The 27,854-nt window shown below is 43.3% G+C and overlaps 1 protein-coding gene across 1 annotated transcript in view; it reads left to right on the plus strand.

Annotated features, from left to right (window-relative positions):
* The first annotated feature begins 11,805 nt into the window (after positions 1 to 11,805).
* The window catches only part of CPB2 (carboxypeptidase B2), a 53,458-nt gene continuing 37,409 nt past the window's right edge, over positions 11,806 to 27,854 (plus strand). The window contains exons 1-3 of the mRNA XM_047078147.1: positions 11,806 to 11,840; positions 14,185 to 14,298; positions 14,486 to 15,045. Coding sequence (XP_046934103.1) covers positions 14,972 to 15,045 — 74 coding nt within the window. The 5' untranslated portion in view covers positions 11,806 to 11,840; positions 14,185 to 14,298; positions 14,486 to 14,971. The remainder of the gene's footprint in view (positions 11,841 to 14,184; positions 14,299 to 14,485; positions 15,046 to 27,854) is intronic.

Raw genomic sequence — 27,854 nt, forward strand, 5'->3', positions numbered from 1 at the left:
CCCCAAGGTTTGTTACTTTTTAAATAGTCAATCCAAATATGGCATCAGAAGTTAAAATCGTACCAGAGGATTTACAGTGGAGAGGAGCCCAACTCTAGACCTCTGGGTCTAGAGGTGTGTGCCCTGAAGCCAGCTCCCATCACCTCACTGGAGCCAATTTTGGGAGCCTGTTGTTACATCATTGTTCGAAACTGGCCGTGATGGAAGTGTTTATGCCACATATGTGATCCAACTCTACAAATGGGGCTCTTTGTCTTATCCCCAGAGGGCTGGTTTATCAACTCACCACACCCCCCTGCCCCGTCCCCCGGTTCCGCTCCTGGTCAGCAGCCACGGTTACTAATTCCTTTTGTATCCTTCTAGAAATATTCTATACACATAACACACACGCACACACACCCCTTTTTTATTACAAATATTAGCACACCATACCCATAATTCTGCATCTCACTTTTTTTTACTTAACACCGTATCTTGGAGATTGTTCCATATTGGTATGCATAGACCTGCCTCCGTCCTTTCGTTAGGGTACAGTCTTTTATTATCTAGATATCCCAAACTGCATTTAACCAATGGCTTATAAATAGATATTTAGGCTGTTTGATTGTTTGCCTCAGCAAATAAGGCCACAGTGGATAATAATATGTCTACTTCCTGTGCACAGAATGTTCATTCTAATTTGACAGGAATTTATCAAGTTCCGTCTTGACCAAAGGTATTAATGTCAGATAGTAAAGCATAGGTCCTCTTTTAAGTTCCTTCAAATTATCTGACAAAATGGATCCTTAAGCTGATCCCAACTTCTCCATTTTATACCTAAAGGAGCATGTTGACTTGAGAGCACGCGTCTCTTGATCTCAGGGTCGTGAGTTCGAGCCCCACACTAGGCATGGAGCCTACGTAAAAAAAACAAAAAAAACAAACAAAAAAACAAGCATATCGATCCAACAAGGAGATAATGTGCGTACACGTGCACACACAAAATGTAATAAAAGGCATAATGTGATAAACCCTATAACAAATTTGTAAATAAGGTATGGGAGCTCAGGGGAAAATTAATTCTGAATGAAGGGTTGCCAAAACTGGGAGAAGAGCTGTCCTCCAATGAATGGGAAGGCAAGAACCATGCTTTATACATGTCAAAATTCCCTGCAGAACCAAGCATTTTTCCAGACTTTTAGTAAGAGCTCAGTAGCGCTCTCAAAATTGATTCATATTAAACAAAAGTGTTTCCTGACCATGAGAGACGCCAAACAGAGAAGGTCACTGGGGGGAAAATGATAAAGCCGACATGCATACTCAGGTTTCAGAACGGAAGGTGTTCCTGTGTGTGTGTGGAAATTATGAGAGGCTGTCTGATGCAATGTGATGGACTAGATGTACTTTTAAAGTCTCAGCCGGAGTGATTTTATCCACCTACACACACGCACACAGTCTAGTCTGTTCCCGGAAGCACAGCTGCGGTCTTGATTGTAAAAGCTGCATGGGTTCAGCCCACCGTAGACCAGCCCATCTCGGACTGGTGCTTCCCACACAAGACACATTTCCGTGTGCTCCCAGCATCCCTGGATGGCTCCCGTTCCAACCTGCTGCCCAAGTTACCGCACCTGTTGTCAACACAGCGTTTGCTGAGATGTAATGGACTTTTGTCCTCCGTCTACCCAGTGTACCGATACACGTGGATTAAATGCTGGCAGGACTCTTGGTGAACTTGACCAGACGTCACTGCCAGCCTCCAGAAACCAGAGGTGATGCTCATGGCAAGTTAGCGTTGACTGATCTTCTTGTGAAATCTAGTTCCTTTGATAGTTTCCTAATAAAATTCCAGTAATCAAGGCAGCTGCCAAAGACAACGCTTTACTCAGGGTCCTGTCTCGCCATTTCTGATTTACCAAATGAGTCTGTGCAGGAGTGACCAAAAAAAAAAAAAAAGTCAGAAAAGAAAATTGTGTAAATGTTTTCTCAGGTCCAAAGTCTACGTATATTTAATAATCCATCTGTGTCAGGCACAGAAGCATAGATAATCTAGTCAGTCTCCACTATTTCACCATTAACAATTCAGGGGCAGGGGCGCCTGCGTGGCTCAGTGGGTTAGGCGTCAGACTTCAGCTCGGGCCATGATCTCGCAGTTTGTGAGCCCCGTGTCGGGCTCTGTGCTGACAGCTCGGAGCCTACAGCCTGCTTCGGATTCTGTGTCTCCCCCTCTCTCTACCCCTCACCTGCTCACACTCTGTCTCTCAAAAATAAATAATAAAAAAAAATTCAGGGGCAGGTCAACAAAATGGCAGTAAGTTTTGTTATCTAGCATGTCAAAATTGGGGATTTCCATTTTATTGGGGGGGATTTCCATTTAAATGGGTGTTTTGGTTAATAGAGAGCTATCATATATCATTTTGGGGATAGGAAATTTTAAAGGATTAGAATGCATGCAAATAATTATAAAGCTATATGTAATGTAGCATTAAAGTTGATAATTCAGTAGGCTTCTCTGGACTTGGCTATCCCAAGGTCCCAATGATGAGTCCCAAATATTCAAACTTTCTTGCCCGAAGGGTAGTACACAGGCCAAAGGCACCGGAAGCTGGTTAGAAATGTACAATCTCAGGGGCGCCTGGGTGGCGCAGTCGGTTAAGCGTCCGACTTCAGCCAGGTCACGATCTCGCGGTCCGTGAGTTCGAGCCCCGCGTCGGGCTCTGGGCTGATGGCTCAGAGCCTGGAGCCTGTTTCCGATTCTGTGTCTCCCTCTCTCTCTGCCCCTCCCCCGTTCATGCTCTGTCTCTCTCTGTCCCAAAAATAAATAAACGTTGAAAAAAAAAAAATTAAAAGAAATGTACAATCTCAGCCCTTGCCATAGACCTATTAAATCAGAATTTGCATTTAAATAAGATTCCCAGTTAATTCACGTGCACATTGAAGTTTGAGAAACACTGTCCTAAAAGAATAGAAGCTTTCTTGAAAGATCCACAGTTGATAGGTAGTTAATTTAATCTGCTTTCAATCAAATTATTCTTTCCCAATTACAGTAGACTTGAGAGATTAAAACAACTTTCCACTCACATTTTCCCATCATCAATAAATTTTCAAGGTAGCTAGAGTGGTTTTGCCCTTTAGTTGCATGCATGCCCCACCACCCAGCCTTGCCCTTTGCTGTTCCTCTCTCCATTGACCCCCCCCCCTTCCCTGTGGCACCCATTCCCAGGCACAGGCCCAAGCTTTATCTCCTGGTCCTTCCGGATACCTTTAATGTGTCTCTTGGCCTGGCCTTCTCTCACTGAACGCCTAGGGCCGCCATTTAAATACATCCAACCCGGCACCATAACACTGGTCTTCCCTTCTGTTTCTTCCCCACCTACGTCAAACCTCCTGGATTTTCTCTCATGGTCTCTGGAGCAATCTCTCTCTGATTTCCAGTGACGGCAAATAATATAGTAAACCAAACTGTCCCAAGGACAGGGATCATGGCCTTCCAGAGCCTACTCTTTTCTCCCTCAAAACATGAACGTTGAAATGACTTTCTGGGGGATATAGTTCCATCAGCGTTATCTTCGCCAATTTTCTTTCTTTTTTTTTTAATATTTATTTTTTGTGGGGGAGAATGCAAGCAGGGGTTGGGGGGGAAAGAGGGAGACAGAGGATCTGAAGCAGGCTTTGTACTGACAGGCTGACATCAGCAAAATGGGGCTCGAACTCATGAACTGCGAGATCATAACCTGAGCTGAAGTTGGACGCTCAACCTACTGAGCCACCCAGGTGCCCCTCTTTAGAAATTTTCTAATGGCAAAGAGAGAGAGGCAAGTACCTTCCAAGCGAGCAACTACAATGTGCAAAGGTCCAGTGGTTGTCTTTGAGGAACTGAAAGAAAGACTAGTATGGCTGGTGGGGAGTGAGACCCACCATACCACGAGAAGTAAATGGTCTAGTGAAAGGGTTAGTAGGGGTCCTCAGACATTGGGGCACTTAAGAATCCCCTGGGGAGCTTGTTAAAATACAAATTTCCCAGAACTCACAAGATTCAATGCCTATAGAGGTGATAAGTCCAGGAGCCTGCATTTTCCACAAACACCTAGGAGAGTCCGTAACTCACAGAGCACACTTGGAGAAGCTCTGTTCCAGAACAGCTGTTCTCAACCCTAACTGCACATTGAAATTATCTTGGGGGTTTTCACAAAATGCTGATGCCCTATACCCCTTCCTCCAAGATTCTGATGTAACTGATCCGATGGGGCAGCCTGGGCAGGCAAATATTTAAAAGATCCCCAAATGACTCCGATATAGAGTCAAGTTTGAGAACTACAGATCTATAGCCTGGTGTACCCTTCAAAGGCAAGACTGGGGGAAGCATGTTAGAAAGTGGGGAGACCATGGGGCGCCTGGGTGGCTCAGTCGGTTGAGCGTCCGACTTCGGCTCAGGTCACGATCTCGCGGTCCGTGAGTTCGAGCCCCGCGTCGGGCTCTGGGCTGACGGCTCAGAGCCTGGAGCCTGTTTCCGATTCTGTGTCTCCCTCTCTCTCTGCCCCTCCCCCGTTCATGCTCTGTTTCTCTCTGTCTCAAAAATAAATAAATGTTAAAAAAAAAATTAAAAAAAAAAAAAAAGAAAGTGGGGAGACCAATACAAGGGATGATGATTTAGAAAGGGGGAAAGAGGGGGTGGAAATTTCCCAAGACAAACCTTGCTTTGTTCACAATTTAGCCAACAAGCATTTGCCTGTCTGGGTGCCACGTAAGCTTCTTGGTGGCACAGGTCTCAGGCTCTTGCTGGCCAAAGCAAGGATATCAGAACCCGGAAGAGAGTTCCCTGCCTTCATGCCTCAAATCCCCCTCTTCAGTGGTTTCGGAGATGGCATTATCCTTTCTCCCCTCTTGAAACACAAGGGCCCGCATACACCAAACCTTTGTGCAAATTATAAAACTGTTTCACTCTTCGTGAATAGAGAGAGAACGTATGGAAGGGAAAAACATTTATCAACTAAGTGTCTTCAAAACCTCCCAAGATTATGCAGCTTTAATGGCTGAATGGTTTTGAAAGGAAACCTTGAGCTGCACCTGAACTCATAATAAAAATAATAAATTAATTGACTCTCTTAGTGCTTACCTAACAATAAGCCTGAGCTCTGTACCCAGGTGAGACCAGCCAAGATCTCAGTGGCACTTGCCCTTATCCTCAGACTGCTCCAACCGAGAGAAAGGCAAAGCAGACCAGTCCTCACAGGGGAAATTACCTTCTTACACAGTCTTAATAAAAACTGAGGGCTAGGGCTCTTGAAAAAGAACTTGCCATATTATTATTGCCAGCTGATCTTCCAAATTGGCTGGAGAACAAATGTGTAAATTAGCTGAGTCCCAGGGGACATGCTCAATCAGCTAGGTCTCCCAGAACTAGATTCTCTTCTGGGGAGGTGACTCATCACCTAGCTCTGGGAGCATCAGAGGAAGAGGACGAGTTGTAGCAAGGTCACAATGAGCCGGGAAAGGCTCCAGGCATAGAACGTGTTGGCCCCTGCCAATGCCCTTGCTGGTTTATGTTTTTTATATAAATGGGACATTTCGAGCACTTGTTTCTGCCAGTTATTTTCAAATGTTATCCTACTGAATCCTTACAACAGCCCTCTGACAGAGGTTTTTATTAATCTCATTTTTCAAAAGGGGAAATTGCATCTCTGAGAGGCTAAGCGATTTGCCTGTGAACTAGGGGTGGAGTCCATCTGATCAAACCTTACGTTCTTTTTTTTCTTCATGAAAGGTACCAAGGTCAGAAATCTCAGGGAGAGATGCAGAACAAGGAAGAAAACTTGTCTCCATTTTTTCTTCTTTCTTTCCTTCCTACCTCCCTTTCTTCTGTTCTTCTTTTCTTTTTCTTCAGAAAAATAAATCCAACTTTTAAGTGTCAAGTTTGAGACATTTTGGCTGTAAACAATCATGTAATAACCACCACAGTCAAAATATAGAATCTTTCTACCACTCCAAAAAAATTCTCCTGTACCTCTTTGCAGGTTAATTTCTTCCCCACCAGCCCCAGTCCCTGGCAACAACCAACCTATTTTCTGTCTCTATAGTTTTGCCTTGTATAGTGTATCATATAGTTGGGATCATACAATATAAATCTTGTAGTATTTGCCAGTTTTAGTTGGCATGCTTTTGAGATTCATCTATCTTGTTGCATGGTCGGTAGTCTCTTCCTTTATACTGCTGAAGAGCATTTCTTTGTATGGACGTACCATAATTTGTTTATTTACTCCCCAGTTAATGGACATTTGGTTTGTATCAAAGTTTTCTTTCTTTCTTTCTTTCTTTCTTTCTTTCTTTCTTTCCTTCCTTCCTTCCTTCCTTCCTTCCTTCCATTATAAATAAAACTGCTAGAGACCCCCAATGTTTTGAATATTCAGCTGTTATGAATATTCAGGTCTTTGCATAGACACTGTTTTCCTTTCACCTGGGTAAATACATAAAGCAAATGACTAGGACATATAGTAAGTATGTTTAACTTCATAAGAAATTGCCAAACTTTTGCAAAATGACTGTACCATTTTGCATTCCTGCAAGCAATGTATGAGAGTTCAAGGTAGTCCACATCTTCACTATTACTTCATATTGTTAGCCTTTTTTCATTTAGTTACTCCACAGGTGGGTAGTGATATATCATTGTGGTTTAATTTGCATTTCCTTAGTAATTAATGATGTTGAGTGTGTGATTACTGGACATTTGTATGTTTAGGAAAGTGTCTGTATAATCTGCTCACTAAAAAAATTTTTTGGTCTTATTCCTGATTTCTAAGTGTTCTTTATATATGTTGGATATAAATCCCTTACCCAGTATGTGTTTTGAAAATATTTTCTTTCAGTTCATGGCTTGTCTTTTCATTTTGTTAAAACTATCTTTCGAAGAATAAGTGCTTTTAATTTTGATGAAGTCCAGTTTTTCAAATTTTTCTTTTGTGATTTGTGTTTTTTATGCTCTATCTAAAAAATCTTTGCCTGACCCAAGTTCTTTGGGTTCAGCCATAAGAAGCCCCCGCAGGAAAACAAAGGAAAGGAGGAAAGTGAGGTCAGGATATTTTTTCTTCTAGCTCCTTCCATGCAAGATGAGGAAAAATTGGTTGAGTTTCTCAATGAGAACTCACAGTTCTTGTCAGTCAGCCCTCTGCATATGGCTCTGTGTATTTCCACGTTCTTATCTTTTCAGATACTAATTACTAGTCTTGGTATACTCACTGGTCTTTTGTTATTTCCCTATACCCTGCCCACATCAGTGTAAACAATACTTTTATTAAACTCCCCACAAATTAACCAAATTGAGTGTGCCATCTTGCGATATTCACCAGGAAGTCTTCTTAGGCTCAACAAAACATTCAGAAAACACAACATTCACAAAAACCTTGACCCGCCTCATTCGGCACCATTCACTCAGAGATATATAAGATAGAAACCAAAGCTTGACACGAGGCAATGTCAGGAGTTCCTGTTGCATTTGAGTAGTTCTTGGAACAGTCAATGAAACACTCTACGCAGCTTTCCAGGCTCCCCAAATGACATTTCAGATGTGAAGGAATGAGATTTATGTCAGGAAGGTATAAGAATCACCCTGGCTTAGAAGCCCCATGCCCCCAGTAGCCAACCTTTTGTAATCACTTTTCACAGGCACAGATTCCTGGGTCCCTGTAGAGACATGCCCAGTTACAAAAGTCACGACCTTCAGAGAAGCTTAAGGCTATGATGTCCCAATCAGTTCATTTATGGCATTTCCTAGTCCAGAAACAACTTACCCAGCAGGGGTTATTTCTATCATAAATAATATAGCCTAAAACTTAGGCTCTTTACCTTTATCAAGTTCTCAGGGGAACAGAGTGAGAAGGATAAGTGAAAGTCAAATTTTCATGCAAAAACATTCATTCCCTGCTGGATCACAGACTATATATTCTCTGTATCTCTTTTTTGTTTATTTAAATTATCACAGAAAAATGGTAGTATGCTAAAATCTTCCCTATGTTGTTATGTATTTATGCTTGAATTTCTGTCACATTTTGCTTTATGTTTTCATGGCGTTTTTTCAATTCATAAAGTTTAATGATTCTTGTATATTAATTATATCTGTTATCGATCCCAATTGATCTTTGTCCAGTTTAATGCTTTTGCATTGATTGAGCTTACTTCGTCTGATTTCAACACTACCACCTGTAAAAAATTAATAGACTATTTTCTAGAGCAGTTCTAGGTTTACAGAAAAGTCGATCAGAAAACACAGAGTTCCCACATACCTCTCCCTCACCACACAGTTTCCCTTGTTATTTACAACTTATATTAGTGTGGTACAGTTTGCTACAATTGATGAATCAGCATCAATACATTATTATTAACTAAATTCCATAGACTACATTATGGTTCAGTCTTTGGTACATTCTATGGATTTTAACAAATATATGATGACATGTGTCCATCAATATTTCTTATACACGACAGTTTCACTGATCTAAAAACCCTCTGTGTTCCCCCAGTGCATCCTCTTTCCCTCCCCCCCGCCCAGTGCAACCACTGATCTTACTGCCTCCAGTTTTGCCTTTTCCAGAATGTCATATAAGTGGAATCCTACAGGAGGCAGCCTTTTCGGATTGGTTTCTTTTGCTAGCAACGTGCTTTTAAGTTTCCTCCATGTATTTCTATGGTGTGATAGCTCATTACTTTTGACTGCTCCGCGGTAGTTTTTGTTTCTGTTTTATTGATGTCTCGTTCTACATACCTTCTATTTTTAGACTTTATAGATTGTTCTACTTTAGGTGTAAACATTCTAAAAAAGTAGCAGAGCGATTACCTGCGATTACCTCCCACAGGCAAGAGATCTGGGAGCCCTCTCCTATGTAGCTGACTGCTGAGGGCAGAGCAGGAGAACTGAGAGCGAATCGTGAGGCAGTCAGACCCTGCTAAAGACAATTTGCTCGTGTTCTTAAGTAATTTGAGACTCTGGTAAATAAAATGTCATGAAAATAACAGCAAAGCCCAAACCCAGCTCAGCTGTAGCCGAGATTAACTCAATCCCTCACACTAGTGGCCTGAAGAAGAAGATACGTGACTATTCAGGACATAAGTACTATTTAGGTTAGTCCAGTCTATCCTTTTATTTATTTTTTTTTTTAATTTTTTTTTTCAAAGTTTATTTATTTTTGGGACAGAGAGAGACAGAGCATGAACGGGGGAGGGGCAGAGAGAGAGGGAGACACAGAAACGGAAACAGGCTCCAGGCTCTGAGCCGTCAGCCCAGAGCCCGAGGCGGGGCTCGAACTCACGGACCGCGAGATCGTGACCTGGCTGAAGTCGGACGCTTAACCGACTGCGCCACCCAGGCGCCCCCAGTCTATCCTTTTATACATAATATCTGACATTCAATAAAAAATCATAAGCACGTGAAAAAAAAAAACAAGAACATGTGACCTAACTTTAAGAGATGAAATTTTTAGGAGCACCTGGGTGGCTCCGTCGGTTAAGCGCCTGACTCTTGATTTCAGCTCAGGTCATGGTCTCATGGTTGTGAGATTGAGCCCCACAGGGGGCGCCATGCTGGGCATGGAGCCTGCTTAAAATTCTCTCTCTCTCTCTCTCTCTCTCTCTCTTTCTCTCTTTCCCTCTCCTTATGCCCCTCCCCTGCTCTCTCTCTCTCTTTCTCATAAATAAATAAATAAATAGCATTAAAAAAAATCACTGCAAAACTTAATGGTATAGGTTCACACTTCCACAGTCAATTGACTTTTCGCAAAAACATTGACAAAGTGATTCCACAGGGAAAAGAAAGTTTTTAGTCGATGGTGTTAGAAGGACGGGGTGTCTAGAAGGCTAAACAACCTCACACTCTGCCTCATACCACACACAAAAGCTAATTCGAGATGGATCATAAAATAAAGGCCCAAACTATAAAGCCTCAAGCACAGTTCCATGACCTTGAACTCATCAAAACCTTCTTAAACAAGACACAGAACATACCAACAACCAAAGAAAAATTGATAACTTGGACTCAGCAAAATTAACAATGTCTGTTCTTCAAAAGGCACCAATAAAAAGTGGGTGAGCCACCAAGTGACAAAAAATATTCACAAAACATATATCTAGACAAAGGAGCTAGATTCAGGGTATATAAAGAACTCCTACAAGGTACGACAAAAAGAGAAACAATTGAATTTTCCAAAGTGGTCAAAAGACTCTAACAAGAGTCTTCTTCGGGAAGATATATTCATAACACTTCTACGTGACAAAGGACTGATGTCCAGAATATAAGTAACTCCTACAAATCAGAAGTAACACGAGCAGTATGATTAAAAATCAGGCAATTGGGGTGCTTGGGTGGCTCAGTCGGTTAAGCATTTGACTCTTGGTTTCAGCTCAGGTCGTGATCTCGTGGCTTTGTGGGTTTGAGCCCTGCATCGGGCTCTGTGTTCCCAGTGCCAGTGCTGCTTGGGGTTCTCTCTCTCTCTCTCTCTCTCTCCCTCTCTCTTTCTGCCCCTCTCCCACTGGTGCTATCTCTGTCTCTCTAAAAATTAATAAAGTAAAAAAAAATCAGGCAAAAGATCTGAACACACACACACACACACACACAGCCAAAATTCTTAACATCATCAGTCCTTATGAAATGTAAATTAACATCACAATTACTTAGCGCCACACTTTCACTAGAATGGCTGAAATAAAAAACACTGCATCAGGTAACAACAAGGATGTGGCTCAACTAGAGGCTCAACTAATAGGGTGTCCGTGGGAGCGTCCAATGGTGCAATCACCTTGGAAAAAGGCACAACAGTTGCTTATAACACGAAGTATCCCTATTACCTAGCAATTCAACTTCTAGATATTTACCCAAGAGAAATGAAAACACTTATCCACCAAAAAAGCCTTGCACAAGTATATTCGGAGTAGTTCTGTTCATAATAGCCCCAAACTGAAAACATCCCGGATGTCTATTGACAGGAGAATGGGTAAACAAATACTGTTATATTGCTCAACAATGAAAAGGAATAAATTGCTGACACACGCAGCAATGCGAAAGAGCAAAAGGAACCTGACACAAAAGAGTACAGGCTACAAGCCATAGACTGAAAGCCTGTGTCCTTCTCATCCCTCACACGTATATTGAAACCGAGTCTCCAATACGATGGTATTTACGTGGAGCCTTGGGGAGATGATTAGATCATAATGGTGGATCCCTTATGAATGGGATCACTGCACTTATAAAAGAGATCCCAGAGGGCTCTATCATTTCGTTTTCATTTTCTTCACACCATGTGAGGAGACAGCCAGAAGGCCGCCATCTGTGAACCAAGAGCTGGGTTCTCACCGGCACCGAATCTTTGCCCTGGTCTTGGACTTCCCACTTTCCAGAACTGTAAGAAATAAGTGTTTGTTGTTTAAGCCATTCAGTCTATGGTATTTTTGCTACAACACCCTGAACCGGCTAGGACAGTATATGATTCCATGAAGTTCTAAAACGAGCAAAATTAACCTCTGGTGATAAAATCGGAAGAGAGGCTGCTAGAGTAGAGGGGAAACTGGGACAAATATCAAAGAACTTCTGGAATGACGGAAATGTTCTATACCTTGAGAGGGGTATGGGTTACTCAAGCGTATGTATTTTTCTTTTCTTTTTTTTTAATTTTTTTTAACGTTTATTTATTTTTGAGACAGAGACAAACAGAGCATGAATGGGGGAAGGACAGAGAGAGAGGGAGACACAGATTCGGAAGCAGGCTCCAGGCTCCGAGCCATCAGCCCAGAGCCTGACGCGGGGCTCGAACTCAGGGACCGCGGGATCGTGACCCGAGCTGAAGTCGGACGCTCAACCGACTGAGCCACCCAGGCGCCCCAACGTATGTATTTTTCAAGACTAATCTAACCATACACTTAAGATCTGTGTATTTCAATGTATGTACTGCAATTAAAAATTTTTTTTAACATTTATTCATTTTTGAGAGACAGAGCATGAGTGAGGGAGGGGCAGAGAGAGAGGGAGACGCAGAATCCGAAGCAGGCTCCAGGCTCTGAGCTGTCAGCACGGAGCCCGACCTGGGGCTCAAACTCACAAACCACGAGGTCATGACCCGAGGTGAAGTCAGACACTTAACCAACTGAGCCACCCAGGCACCCCTGTGTACTTCAGTTTTAAAAAGATAGTGGGGCGCCTGGGTGGCGCAGTCGGTTAAGCGTCCGACTTCAGCCAGGTCACGATCTCGCGGTCCGTGAGTTCGAGCCCCGCGTCGGGCTCTGGGCTGATGGCTCAGAGCCTGGAGCCTGTTTCCGATTCTGTGTCTCCCTCTCTCTCTGCCCCCCCCCTTCATGTTCTGTCTCTCTGTCCCCAAAAAAATAAATAAACGTTGAAAAAAAATTTATAAAAAAAAATAAAAAGATAGTGCCCACTGCTGCCTAGGACTGGTTCATAAGTATCTGCTGGTCTATAAGAGACAGAGGAGTAACTAAGCCAGTAACGAAGTTAAGTCATGCTGACTGATGACTGGATCTTTGAAAGCCACGCTACTATCATGGTGTAGAAACGCCAAGAACCAGTTTAAAATAAGTATTCTTGGGGCGCCTGGGTGGCTCAGTCGGTTGGGCGTCTGACTTCAGCTCGGGTCATGACCTCACAGTTCATGAGTTCGAGCCCCGCGTCGGGCTCTGTGCTGACAGCTCAGAGCCTGCAGCCTGCTTCAGATTCTGTGTCTCCCTCTCTCTGCCCCTTCCCCGCTCACACTCTCTCTCTCAAAAATAAATAAACATTAAAAAAAATTTTTTTAATAAGTATTCTAGGGGCATCTGGGTGTCTCAGTCGGTTAAGTGTCTGACTTCGGCTCACGTCATGATCTCACGGGTCATGAGTTCGAGCCCTGCCTCGGGCTCTGTGCTGAAAGTCAGAGCCTGGAGCCTGTTTCAGATTCTGTATCTCCCTCTCTCTACAATTGCTGAAGAAACAATAAAATGGTTTTCCCAAATTGAAGAAATGTCTAAATCCTCCGATCAAAATTACATTCCAGGTTCCAAGCTAGATAATAAAAAATAAATTCACACCTAGACAGCAGTAATGGATCTGAAAAGTATAAAAGATAAAGCTAATCCATACTTCCTTAAAAGCCGTGGAGTGGAGAGAACAGATGATCTACAGAGGAACAAGACCTGACGGTAGATTCCTACTGTGCAACAGTAGATGCCAAAAGACGATGGAAGAGCTGTCGTTCTAGAACATTGCGTTCAGTTCAACTAGTCTTTGAAGGGGAGGGTAGAATGAAGTTCTTGTCAGACATACAAAGTGTAACAGACTCTACGACCAATAGATCTTCACTAAAGCAACTTTTGAAAGATTGCTTTGGCGCGAAGAAGCGTAAACCTGGAAAGGAGACATCGGATACAAATCAATAGGGACTATGGAAACCGGAAAACTTTGTCAGTAAATTCTTTTTTTCAGTAAATTTTAACCACTGACTGTTACTTTAAAGTTACTTTTTGTGTTTAAAACAAAAACAAAGTCAAAGTCCTTGGGTTAGTTTTTCCTCTCTCCCTTTCAAGTGCAGTTATGTTACTCATCAAAAACATAATTCAGTTTGGGGCTCCTGGGGGGCTCAGTTGGTGGAGCATCTGACTTAGGCCGTCGGGCTGTCTGCTGTCAGCACAGATCCTGCTTCCCATCTTCTGTCTGCCTCTCTCTCTGCCCCTCCCCATGCGCTTTCTCTCTCTCTCTCTCTGTCTCTCTCTCTCTCTCTTTCTCAAAACAAATACATTTTTTTAAATGTCTTTCCAAAACATAATTCAGTTCATGTGTTTTTGCTTGTAGTCACTTTATTTACTTGTTTGTTTCGAGTAAGTGAAAAATTAACGTGGTCCTAAAAATTCTGTAGTGTTTTTGAATTCTGAACTATTCAAAAACGTTTACTCCAAGAAGTGTTCTTTCTCCCATCTCTTCTTCCCTGTTCTTACTCTTTCATCTTTTCCACTCAGTTTTCTACCCACCTGCTGTAGGTAACTATATCCTAGTGGATTTCTGGTCTATTCTACTTGTGTGTCTTTCTCTAAAATGATCAGATACACTTGCGTGTTCTTTTTTTTTTTCCTCTTTCTTACACAAAAGGCAGTTTCAGTGGAGATCACTTTTAGTCCATTAAATAAGTTTTAATAGCTTTGACTCTCAGAGAGAGACGTTTGAAATCTTCATCCTTTCCTTCTCAGAAGTCTACTGTTGGAATGTTGTTTTATTTTGCAAATTTGCCTGCCCTGACCTCAAGAAATGCATAGACCAGTGGGAATTTAGAGAGAATACCTAGGCTTCGTCCACTTACAGAGGTAAGATGTGGCCTTAAGCCAGACAAAATGTTCTAAGATACTATCTTCAGAATGACATGTGATAGCTTCAATTTAGATAATGGCTCTTCTGGTGGCCTTTCCTAAATAAATATGAATTCAAAGCAACCTGATTTTTCTTTATGGCTCAGAGAACTCTCTGGGACATAATATTCCTATTGTCTTACAGGTGGGCCCATCACCTCATACGAACAAGGAAACATCTCTTTAAATGGAGATCCTGTAATCCTCCATACAAGTTCTCCTTCTCAACCTTTGTAAGAGTCACAAATCTCAGAAACTCACCTTCTACGTCTTCATCTAGGTTGAAAATGTTGCAAAGATAGAGACAAGGGAAGATCTCTTTAGTACTCCACTGGAGACCTCCCTCAGCACGGGTTATGAGCTCTTCAACGAACCAGTACGTTTCTGCAACATTCCTACACTGTTTTTCCTGGCCTCATCGTCCCCGAGGAGTTAAATATTTTCTATTTGGTCGAACTGTCATCCTACTTTATTTTTTGAGGGCGGAACTAGAAGCTAAGTCAATTGATCGCAGGAATGAGAGGGACCGTGGCATTATATTTTAACCAGTGTGTAAAGAAGGCTCTTATGTAACCAGGCATCGGGGCCCATTTCTCCAGAGAATTTTGTTGTTCAGCAAATCGCTGCTGGGATGAAGCTTTATAGCTTTGGAGTTCTTGTAGCCATCTTCCTCTCGCGTGAGCTGTATGTCTTCGCTTTTCAGAGGTAACCCAATAGAATCGTCGAGGGTGGGGGGCCATTTTCCTCACTTGTTTGCCCCACGTGGATTCCAGTCAGTGCACTAACCTGGGGCGCAAAATGTTAAAAGCTTGAAGGTCAGCTCTTTCGGAAACTTTCCGTGTTGCCCGACAAATAGTACCTTTCAGTGGAATAAGGATCTCACCAGATCCAGGGTCTTGTTTTCGTTTCTGGCTCTAGTTTCATTACTGAGAGAATGCTGGATGATATGTACAGTCAGTGGCTAGGGAGATTAAAGAAACAGAAGCTTTTTATAAAAATAATTATTTACACTCTAACACATCACATGATTTACATTTTTTTTTTTTTGGTCTCCACGTCCAAAATATATGAACCGGATAATTTGCATTAACTGGGAATAAAACAACTATGGGTAGCTATGAATACTTTCCTCTTGTACGTGGAACATAGGAAGGAGAAGAAGGTAAAAGGTATGAAATATGAGGTTTGGGTTGAGCAAGGGTATTTACATAGGATATGGAAGGAAGAGTCGTTGTGTTATAAAGAGCACATATAGAGGCATATCTAATTCTTATTTTGCTTACGAGCGTGATTCCCTAGAGATCTTCTTCTAAAACCAGTTAGCAGAACACAAATGAACCAGCACATAGAATATGACGTATAACGAATAGTTCCAAGTTATGTGTAAGATTGTAATGTATTAACTAGTGAATTCATAAGTTTTAAAAATTGATACTGTTTCCTTTGGGATTAACTTATCGTTTCCCCTTCGTTTGGCTTCTATGATTCTTTTCTTCTCTAATTATCTCTGAGACAAATGCCTCTCCCCACTTAGTGAATGGTAAAGAGAGAAAGGACATACTAGGGACAGGAAAAAGCGTACCAAAAAAACTTTTCTAGGTCAGAAAGAGCCGCTGGACAGCATTTAAGAAAACAGAGCTTGAGAGCCTGACGCTGTGTTTGTACATCATCACCGATCTAACTGTACTTGGTTGACTCTTTTTTGTTCAATATGATTACCAAGTGTCATGCAACAAATTCCATCACCGAATAACGATTGTCATTGAATTGACATGGGAGTCAAATTGCTACAATAATTGGTGACTCATACCTCTATGTGTATCAATGAATCAGATGACTATAACTTCTAAAATCCTTGCCAGATCTAACATCCCATAACTTGATGGTTGGTTTTAATTAAAGGTAAGCAAGAAGGAAGGAGGAAAACTGATATCAACGTGTCCAGCTGGGTACTGTAGACATTGGCAGTGTCATCTACAGAGAGGAGAAAGGGAGTGGACACACGGTTATTTGGCACCTGTGTTGCCCCATGCGCTGGGCTCGGCGACTTGGAAATGTCATCTCCTACACCCTAGGAATCGTTGTGATGCCATCTTAAAGAGAAGGAAACTGAGCCCTAGAAAGGGTAAATCAAACAGGAAGCGAAGAGTTTGGATTCAAAGCCACCTTCCCCTCATTCCAACTCGTTTCACTGCGTAGTACCGCCTCTAAAAAGTCTAGAAATTAGGAAGAGAGCTAATTTGATGGAGGTCAGACTTAGTCATAGTGAGTTCGCAGAGAGAAGACAGGTGGTCCGGAGGGCAGCCTGGGAGAGATGCGGGCTGGAAGTCCGGTATCACGGTCCTCGCCTGCGGTGGGTGAGGGGTGATGCCGGGCCAGCCCCTCGCCAGCATCCTCGGGGGGGGGGGGGGGCGGGGGGCTGGCTGCCGTGGAGCTCGGTGAGCTCACCTGCCTGCCACCATCTGGGTCACACCGTGAACTGAATTCCTAGATAAGACAATCATTGACGAGATACTCCAAAAGCTTTCCCATGTCACTTCAAAATGGCGAAAGCATATAACAGTTAGTGGAACTAAATATTACGCAAATAAAATAAATTATATATAATTTTATATATATATAAAATATATATATATTTACGGCCTATTAATTATATAAGGCCTAAATTATATATATATATATATATATATATATATATATTTACTGCCTATTATCGAAGCTAAAAGGGAAATCTAATTTCATTCAGGGCGAGAGACTTTGATGAATTATCTCTGGGGGCGAGAATACAACCCCTTCCAAAAAGAGCTAACAGCCTGGCTTTTCCCAAAAGCTGTTCTTTGTTACCGTTTTCTTGTCGGGGTCATTTTCCTAATAACGCTTTGTGTTCGGGCCACCTCTTAGTGGCTGGTTTGGAGGTGCATTTTGATACGTCTCATCAGTGAAACGCCCCCAGAAAGAGAACAAAAAAACTTTTAAAGGCATAAATGCCATATGCCAGAGAGAAAGGCAGGCGAGCAAACAAACAAAACCCAAAACAGGTCTCCGTAGTCAGTTGCTATTAAAGGCCAAACACGGGAAAGGGCAAAAATGAAATACTAGCAAGAACCTTCTAAACAGAGACATTAATTGTGTTGTGCTCTGATTGCCTAAGTGCAGCCTGTCAGCGGAGGCTATTTATTTGAAACAGACAAGTGGGGGAAAGTGCAAAGAAAAGAAGGAAAAAGAATGGGAGAGTGGAGGATGGTTGAGGAGAGAGGGCTTCTGAATTATTAATAGACCAGAGGACTTGTTCCTTCTGTCGACTTCATACACTATCTGCCGCCTGGAGACCAGTTTATTCTCTGTCCCTTGGTTCCCCCTGATATATTATTTTCATCTGAAGGAGCAGGGCACCATTGGCCTTAAAAAGCTGTAGTGCATAAAACAAAATTGTAGCCTTGAGCTATGTTCCATTGTTCAGAGGCGTCTCCCCAGCTTTTCAAATTCAAACATAATCTTTCAGAACTAGGGCAAATGTGAACCTTCTCCTTGTAAACCATAGCAGGGGACAGAGCTTGATGAAAATAATCATATTCTTAGAGGGGAAGCAACAGAGGAAATGCTGTCTAGTATTAATCTGGAGATAGCCCCGGAGCTGCGACTTACAAGTTATGCAGCCTTGGACGATTTACTTGTCCTCTTTGAGCACTGGTTTATTTTTTTGTGTAAAACGACCTGTTATTTCACTGTGCTCACACTTTTAATTCTATATTTAATGCAAGACTGGTTGTTGTTTTTTTTTAATTTTCAAACGGCTATTAGTTAAATCCTGTAACTGTATCACTTCACAGATGCAATCAAAACATGCCTTTATGTTTTCTTGTCCCTTTGCCCCATTACATTCCATGTGACGGAATAATCTTTCTCTGCCCCTGCAGGGAAAGTGTGCAAATTCTGACTTTTTAGTCTGCTCTCAAGTGACTGATATTTTTGGGGTCATGTTAATGCACAATCTCGATTTAGAGACTAGAATATTGGGTCCCCTCAAGATATTATGCAAATGTCAATCTTTAAAGGAGAACAACCCTTCATCCCTCTCCATACATACACCTGACCCTTTTTCTCATTAGTCCTTTTCTTGGGCTTTAACTTCTTCAGAATGTTTAAGATTCCTTTGCTGAGGAATTTTCCAGACCAGGGATAGATGCATCTCTTGCGACTCTGTGTTTCACCGCTAGGAATCTTGCATTCACTCCCAGGTTCTTGCCCTGTGGGTGACACTATCAGTCAACATCTGAGTTCTAACTAAGCACCATGAGGGGTTTCTTCGTTTGGCTTTGATTACTCTCCAGCCAACTAGAGACCAGGTCCATTCAAGTTTAGCTTCCTTGGAAGCAAGCCAGGCACCAGCCCTTGCGTCTCTAAACTCGAGGGAACATGTTCAGACTGTGCCATTACCCCTCGGCAGTCCTCCCTCTCAGGTGGAAATGAAGTAAGTAACGCCCCCAAACTTCATGCCCTTTGGGAGAAGGGGTACTGACCGAACTGCGACAATTTGCTCCAAAGAAATATTTGCACCACTCTCCTCCCTTTCTCCGCTCAGACCACTTTTCATAGCCTCTTTCTGATGAAGTAAGGGGGCATAGAGTCAGGAAGCTGACTCTCAGGAACTGTGTAAGTTCTCCATTAGGTGACCCGACAGGACCCTCGTCCCATTCCCTGATTCCATGGTGCTGGCACGTTAGCCAAACAGATGGAGACACAAGAGTGTAGCTCATCACAGCTGGTGAGCTTGGACACGTTGGACACTTGGACACATTAATATATTTTATGGTGTGTTCTTACTGTCATAATGTTAGCCCTCCCCTTTTCCCAATTTACGCTTCTGTATTTTCTCAATTTTTTTTCTCCTTAAGACAGAAACTCATTGGGATAACACACGTTTTTACCTTTACCTTTTCTTTTTCTTTCTCTTTCTGTTGACTCACTTGGGTCAACTACATTAGAAAAATGCCCTCATCTTCTAGTCAACACAACACTTCCCTTACATGGATTTGGAATTCGGCCTGTTTGAATAATGGAGAGGTCATCGCCTTGTAAGGCATCCCATCCCATTGTTAGCGTCACTCGTCAGGAAGTTCGTTATAATGAATTATAATTCTAATGATAAGGATTTACTTATATGACTCCCCGCTTTTTTGTACCTCACATCAAAAGGGGGCTTGGAGTTTTTTACTCTTTGGTTTCAATTCCCCAAATGGGGCCTGACCACCTTGTAAATAAGGGCCACAATCCTGACCCCAGGTTTTAAGACCCTTGATTCAGGTCAGGTCCCATCCTGCCCATTTTACTCGTTTCACTTCCTGGTGCATTCCAACATAAGCCCCATATTCCTGCCCACCCGGATCACTTGTCATTCCTTGAGCTCTGATTTTGCCTTTCCACTTACGCATCAACACTTATACCATTTCACCTCCGATCCATTTGCCAAACTTCCACCTGTCTCGGTCATCTGGCCTCACTTCCCTTTCTTTGCCAGATCCTGCCCACCTCAGAAGTCCAACTCAGAGTGCCTCCCCTCTCTGACGACCTCAGCCCCAAATAACTTTTGACTTTGCATTCTTATAACAGAGAATACAATCTCAGAGAGCACTTACATGGTTTATCCCACACATTAGATGTTTGTATCTGTTGTGGAATAGTTTCCCCAGGAAGCAGGCTCTGAGATGGAGATTTTGCATGTAGGAAGTTTACTGGAAAGTGATCTCGGGACCAACATTTGTGCAGGAATGAAGGAAAGAGAACTGGGCAGAGAAGGGATTGAACGGTGACACAGTCACACAAAGGCCTGGGAGCCCTGAAGCTGAGTTGTCCTTGCAGAGCTGTCCTTGCAGAGCTGAGTTGTCCTTGCAGAGCTGTCCCAAACTGGGGCAAAGGACATATGCCTCTATAACCCATATTTATTAGTGGGATGTGGACTGTACTTGGGAGGGGGCATGACCTTGGCAGCATGGCCTTCTTCAGTCAAGGAAGAGTCCCGGAAAGGGACTCGAGTGACAGCTGCCAACACTTGCAGAGCTGGGAAAATGAAAGTTCTTTCCTGGATGGGGACCTGGGGAGCACAATATGCCACCTCCTACAGTTCAGTTTTTGTGCCATTCAGATCAACCTGCTTCAAAAATCAGCTTTGGGAGCAGCTCCTCTGGGATTCTGGTTGCTCTCTTCTCCTGGAGGAAAGATACGAGAGGAGCATTAGTGGACTGAACTGCATCCCACCACAGCTATACCTGGTCTTGAGACAATAAGCAATGCTCACCATTTTCCCTTTCTACAATCCCTTCTGTTTTCCCCTCAGCAGCACCTACCGTGGTCTAGGCAACCCACCTGGTGAAATGACCCAGACCTTTGACCTTCAAAGGTCTCAGCCTCCCATCACCATGCCCTCTTGAGCCGTGGCTGTTGGCCTCGTCCATATACATCAAAACTGGACGAGTATTACAGAATGCCTAAGCTTATCAAGAATACCGAATGTATTCTTCCCTGACAGCTCAATTGTGTGCATGCACCCCTCGATAGCCTCCTGATGATCAAAGTCACTTACACCTTCCAGAAGAACTCTTCTCCTTCCTGATGATCTTTGGGGACAAGGAGACTGCAATAACTGTCTGTTTAACAGGACTCTTGCCAAGACTCTTGCCATGAAGAAGCTTTTCTGCTCTGGGAACCAGAACTTTTAAATTTACAGAGCCGTATTTATAGATTTCAAGTACAAATTCCCCAAATTCACCTGGAATGATGGTAAAGGAAGCTACTTCAATCTGGTTCCTGGCACCACGTATCCTAGCTTGTGGGGACACCACACCATATAACGATTATTGATTTAAAATATATATTGTAGGGGCGCCTGGGTGGCTCAGTCGGTTAAGCGGCCGACTTCGGCTCAGGTCATGATCTCGCGGTCCATGAGTTCGAGCCCCGCGTCGGGCTCTGTGCTGACAGCTCAGAGCCTGGAGCCTGTTTCCACTTCTGTGTCTCCCTCTCTCTGACCCTCCCCTGTTCATGCTCTGTCTCTCTCTGTCTCAAAAAATAAATAAAAACATTAAAATATATATATATATATTGCATCCTAAGAGGATGTTGCCTCTTTCCAAGCTAGCACCTCAGCTAATCCATTCTAATGGCTGTATGAGGCTGGCAGCTTCTGAGTGGTGTGGTAGGTGATATGCCCAGTGGATCCCACAGTAATGTGCCCATTCTGCACATCCCTTGTTGTAAAGTGGATCCCCTAATTGGTTACAGTATTAGGTGAGATCCAGTATCGATCAAACACTATGTAAGTCCTTGTATGGTAACATTAGCTGTGGCCCTGCAGGTACAAGAGGCAAATCAAGACCCAGAGCAGAAGGGGAGCAAAGTAGGCAATTTCTCACCAAGCGGTTGCTTGGTCTCTTCAAGGTATAGTGCTGATTAAAGGGCTTGATTTTGGCTTCTGTTGCTGGCAAGTTGGACAATCTTGGTAAGAACCCATCCCGCGGGGCCACGCATAGCTTCATGTTTGCCATCATGGCTATTCTGTTCAAGGGCCCTTTGTGCCAGCACTGGGGTGACTGTTGACAGAGCCCGACTGATATCAACTGCCCACTTATTTTGTTTACATAGTTATTGAGTGCCTATTGTTTTGTGGGTGCTCCACGTTAGGTGTTACAATGTGCTACAAAGATTGTACTTTCTCCCCACTTCCATAGTCCTCCACGAAGCAGATGCCAAGGTGGGATGAGACATGCAAGAGATGTATTGAGAAAAGAGAGGAAAAAAGCAAGAAGGGGATAAGAAGAGGTTCTAGGGAGAGATGTGAGACTGCAGTGCAGGTTTGCAGTGGAGGAGAAAGAGGAGGAAGCAAAGTGGAACACGGAAGGTCTTAGATCATAGTGCACCTCTAAGAAAGGTTTTGCAAAGTTGGTAAGACCGTTCTTGAGCTCACGTCACCCATCAGAAGAGCCCCTCATCTTTCAGCAGTGAGCCTGCGTTAGTGTCCCCGCCATGCTCACTTATTAGCTGGACGCAGCCAGTGAAAACTGTGGCCTTAGCACTAACATGAGGACAGATTTCCAGCACAGCAGCTGGGGCCTTCCATCAATTACACATATTACAGCTGGTGATCCTAGAGGTGTTCTCAGGGCCACTCCACTCCTCCATTAGCTGGTCATAAGGGACCTCCACATGTGGCAGATGTCAGTATGAGCAGAGAGAGAGGTCCTGGTGTAACAGTAGGGGATGCCGCAGGGGTCTGGGCCCCCTGCTCAGGCACCTCATTTGTGTCCCCGAACCCTACTTGCGCCCGATCCCGGATGTTCTGCTTCTGTCTTAGGATGGTTTGCTGGTTGGCCCACCCAACCTCACGACGTGACAACTGTATTAGTTTCCTATTGCTACTGTAACAAATGAGGACAGGGGAGGGTCGTAAAACAACACAAATTTATTTTCTTAGCTTTCTGTAGTTTAGAAATTAAAAATGGGTCTCCCCGGCCTGAAATCAAGGTGTCAGCCACCACTGTGTTCTTCTCTAAAGGCTCCGAGGGGAAAATCTGCTTCTTTGCTTTTTCCAGTTCCTAGAGGACACCCTCATTCCTTGGCTTGCGGCCCCTGCTTTTATCTTCAAAGGCAGCAGACGCAGGTTGAGTCCTTTTTGCATTGAATTACCCTGATCTCTTCTCGGGCCAAGTCTCCCTCTGCCTCGCTCTCTGTCTCCCCTCTCCACTTTTGAGGATCTTTGCAAAAGCACTGGGTTTACCCGGATAATCTAACACGATCGCCTCGTCTCAAAATATCGAACTATATTTGCAAAGTCACTTTCACCATGTAAGGCTCACAGGTTCTAGGGACTAGGACATGGACATTTTAGGGGGCCATCATTCCGCCTGCCAGAGTGCATATGACAGGACACAGGTCATGATGGGTGAGACTGACTCCATGACCACGAGCTACCCAGGGTCAGGCATTCCCTTTCTACCAGGGCATGCCAGGAACTGTTTTTTTTCAAAGGTGTATAATTCTCCTTGGCAGATGTCATGGCCTTGCTGTAGGTATCTATGCTGTGACCCTCCTGTTGGGACATGCCAAAACCTCTAAATGGCATCTTTTCCCACCGCAGAGGCCTCTAATCCTTTATAGTCGGAGAGGCCATATGGCCCAAGTGTCAGGGCTTCTTATGCCGCAGCCTGAAACTTTCTTCTCTGGGCCTCTCAGTCACAAAGATGATATTCTTTCCTGTTACCCAAGAAATGGGTGGAAACAGTATTTCCAGGTGAGGTAGATCCAGAACCCGAGACCTCCCAGGAATCGTGCTCCTTTCCTTATCAGGAGAAGTATAAGATGGGCGCTTCCTTTGGGAGGGAATTTCCCAGGCTAGCCCAGATCACGAGACCTTTAAACTTTCCCTAGTATGACTCAGAGTTACCTGAGTACATTTGCCATAAGTTTCTTTGGGAAGGGACAGAGGAAGTCACGATCATCTACCCTTTCTTTTTTTTTTTTTTTAATTTTTTTAACATTTATTTATTTTTGAGACAGAGAGAGACAGAGCATGAACGGGGGAGGGTCAGAGAGAGGGAGACACAGAATCTGAAACAGGCTCCGGGCTCTGAGCGGTCAGCACAGAGCCTGGTGCGGGGCTCGAACTCACAGACCGCGAGATCATGACCTGAGCTGAAGTCGGCCGCCCAACCGACTGAGCCACCCAGGCGCCCCGATCATATACCCTTTCTATGCCATTGCAGGGTCTTTCCTTGTGGGGACCTGGCTCCCCATTTCAGGCAGGAGATTCCGGGTCTAAGAACTGGCCTGCATCCTGGAAACCGGGAGATGGGTTGTGACTCTTGATTGGGAGAGCTGCCCTTAGCTCCTCTCACATTCATCCTTGATTATTTTGATTGTAAAAGTTGGGCAATACTTTTGCTGGCCGGTATTTACCTTGCTTCTGGGAACTCTGTGTTCTCTTAACTAACCCCGTAGATTTCCGCGGGTCATGCCCTCTGGCTGCCACGCTGACCTTGCTGTTCATTAAAATAATTGGGCCCAGCTAGTCAAGGGTGGTGAAACACTGCCACCTGGCTTCTATTGTGTACCTCTTTCAACACCCCCATTGTTATTCTGCAATGTCATCCCTTACCGTCAGCTCTCAGGATCTACTCCCACCTAATACCCTCTTTTTTTTTTTTAATTTATTTTAATGTTTATTTATTTGTTTTATTTTATCTTATTTTTTGATGTTATTTATTTTTGAAGGAGAGAGAGAGAGACAGAGCGTGGGGGGGGGGGTTGCAGAGAGAGAGGGAGACATAGGATCCTAAGCAGGCTCCAGGCTCTGAGCTGTCAGCAGCCCAGAGCACCCCCCCCCACACCCGACAATGCGGGGCTCGAACCCGTAAACCCCGAGATCATGACCTGAGCCAAAGTCGGAGGCTTAACCGGCTGAGCCAGCCAGGCGCCCCCCGTTTATTTATTTTTGAGAGACAGAGAGGCAGAGCACAAGTCAGGGAGGGGCAGAGAGAGAGAGAGACGCAGAATCTGAAGCAGGCTCCAGGCTCCGAGCTGTCAGCACAGAGCCAGATGCGGGGCTTGAACCTATGAGGCATGAGATCATGACCTGAGACGAAGTTGGGCACTTAACTGACTGAGCCACCCAGGTGCCCCTTCTCATACCCTCTTAACTAGTAGCTAGGGTTAAGTCATGAAATAATCCGGCTGTGGAAGTGCCGAGTATATTAAGAAAGGAAAGGGACTATATCCCTAGAGAGGTACACTTGCCCATGACACAGCATTTGACATTTTAGCTAGATCCTTGGAAGGTGGTGCTAATTGCTGTTAGGATGGTTTTTGGAAGCTTGGAGAAGAGTGGCCTGCATTTAGTGAACTAGAAATGTCAGAGCTATTATGGCAGATGGTGAAAGAAAAGATTAAAAAAAAATTCCCCAAACAGGACGTGCCGGGTTAGAAAACCCACCACACTCCCCTGATGGGCTCAGAGCACCTTGGAAAACAATAAGGAATGTGCTAGCAAAAGGGTGGCTTTTTCACAGTCAGAGTAGCTTTTTATAAATAAGAGTTCTTTTTTGGTGAATAAATAATCCGGAAAGGCATAAAATTGGGGGGAAAAACACCGAGATATCATCCCCTTTAGAAAACATCATTAACATTTTGGTGATCATTCTTTCACGCATTTCTTTGTATATTTATATACACCCCGTGACCACAGAGTCCTTTATTTTTTGAGAGAGAGAGAGTCCACAAGTGAGGGAGAGGGACAGGTGCAGAAAGAGACAATCTCAAGCAGGCGCCATGGTCAACACGGAGCCCAACACGGGGCTCGGGCTCAATCCCATGACCCTGGGATCATGACCTGAGCCAAAATCAAGAGTGGGACGCTCAACTGACTGAGCCCCCAAGGCACCCCTCTTTTATTTATTTTTTTTCAACGTTTTTTATTTATTTTTGGGACAGAGAGAGACAGAGCATGAACGGGGGAGGGGCAGAGAGAGAGGGAGACACAGAATCGGAAACAGGCTCCAGGCTCTGAGCCATCAGCCCAGAGCCTGACGCGGGGCTCGAACTCACGGACCGCGAGATCGTGACCTGGCTGAAGTCGGACGCTTAACCGACTGCGCCACCCAGGCGCCCCATCACCCCTCTTTTAAAAAGCAATCTTATTTCCTCTCCCCACTTCCCTCACCTACCCAATCCTTCGAATGCCATTCCACACCACCCAAATCAATGTTAACTCTGTGCTGTTTCTTCGTTCATCAGTTTTCTCCTGCTTTTGACACAGGTAATTTTCCTTTTTCTAATTTATTTATTTTTCACAAAAATGGGATAATATTGTATAGACTTCCCCACATCTTGCTTCTCTCCCTTAGTGCATCATGTAAATCCCCCTCAGGTAAATCTAACTCCTTCTTTATAATGGTTACAAAACATTCTAGAATGTACAGACACTACCAGCGTTCAACAGTTCTGTTACTGACAAGCATTCGTGGGGTTTCTGGTTATTGTTACTATGAATGGTCCTGCAGTATCTGCCCTTGAACATATTTCCTTAAGCACTGGTTGAATAATTTAATGCTAAAACCTTACCAGAGATTTCCTAGTCTGTTTTTTTTTCTGTGAGCCAGTCTTTCCTTCTTCTGAAAATAAAATCTCCATAGGCTTATTTCCAGAATTTAAAATCTTTCAATCGGGCTTTCTAAAATAAAACCATCTTCCACTCTATCAAAATTATTCTCATAAGTCACAAGTCAAGTGCTGTCTTTTCCTAATTCTTAATTGCCTACAACATAAAGACCGATTTCTCAGCATGCATTCAAAATTTTCTCTAGAGAAGGACTGAAATAAGTTTTCAAACTCATTTCTATTTAGCTACTCTCCTATCCTACACTTGGCAACAATGAAGAGCTTGCTATTCCCCAACAGTGCCCTTTTGTCTCCTGCCACAGTGCCTTTACACGCTCTAAGTTACCCAATCATCACCTCCATGAAGCCTTTGCTAATAATGACAAGCAGAAGTTGTCATAACCTCTTTTATATTTCCAGAGCTCTTGTTACATGTTTTTTTTTAATGTTATAGAAGAGTACCAAATTATTTCTCAAACTTTTTGTACCAGTTTATATTTTCACCAGTAGTGGAAATGATTCCCTAAAGCCCCTCCTCCTTGCTAACACTGGATGCTGTCTGACTTTTTAATTTTTCCAATTGAGTGGTTGTGAAATGGAATCCCCTTACAACTTTAATTTTTAATTTTCTGACTCACTAATGAAGTACAGTATTTCCATTCAATTATTTTTTTGTGACAAGTGGGTACTATAATTCCTTTCTGTAGTCTAGATACTAATCCTTTATCAGTTACACATATTGAAAATATCTTGTTTGTTTATCTTTTTTCTCTTTATGATGTCTTTTTTTATCCATCATTTCCTTCTAGGTTTGGGCTGTATTGTGTGGTAAGAGCTCTTGCCCAATTTCTATGAAATTAAAATGTATCTAACCCCAAGAAGTAGCAGTTCCACTTGTAGACAAATTCCAGCCCAATATATTCTTCAGCACAGATGATAACCCTGAACATACAATGTTGAGGGAGAAAAAATAAGATACAGAAGGACACGTACAGTATACCAATTTTATAGAGTTACATCAAGCAAACCTAAGGATGTCTTAAGAATCTACACATTCAAGAATCCATCATGTGTTCAAGAATCCATAGTACAGAGAAAAAGTAAGGGAATGAGCAAAGTGAAAATTTAGGGTAGTGGGTACCTTTTGGGATGTGGTAAGGAGGCAAAGTGGGGAGGAACCCACAAGGAGCTTCAAGGACACCAATAACACTGGATTTCTTAAGTGGCGTAATGGGTTCCCAGGCATTCATTTTATTATGTAATAAGCTAGTGTTAGCATTAATATTCCCTTATGCATCAAATATTTAATTTTTAAAACTATAACTCATGCACGCACACACACACACACACACACACACACACACACACAG

This window comes from Lynx rufus, unplaced genomic scaffold (genome assembly GCF_022079265.1).
Source record: "Lynx rufus isolate CCGP_SWC_20201006 ecotype Redwood Valley unplaced genomic scaffold, mLynRuf1.p SCAF_1, whole genome shotgun sequence".
Taxonomy (NCBI): domain Eukaryota; kingdom Metazoa; phylum Chordata; class Mammalia; order Carnivora; family Felidae; genus Lynx; species Lynx rufus.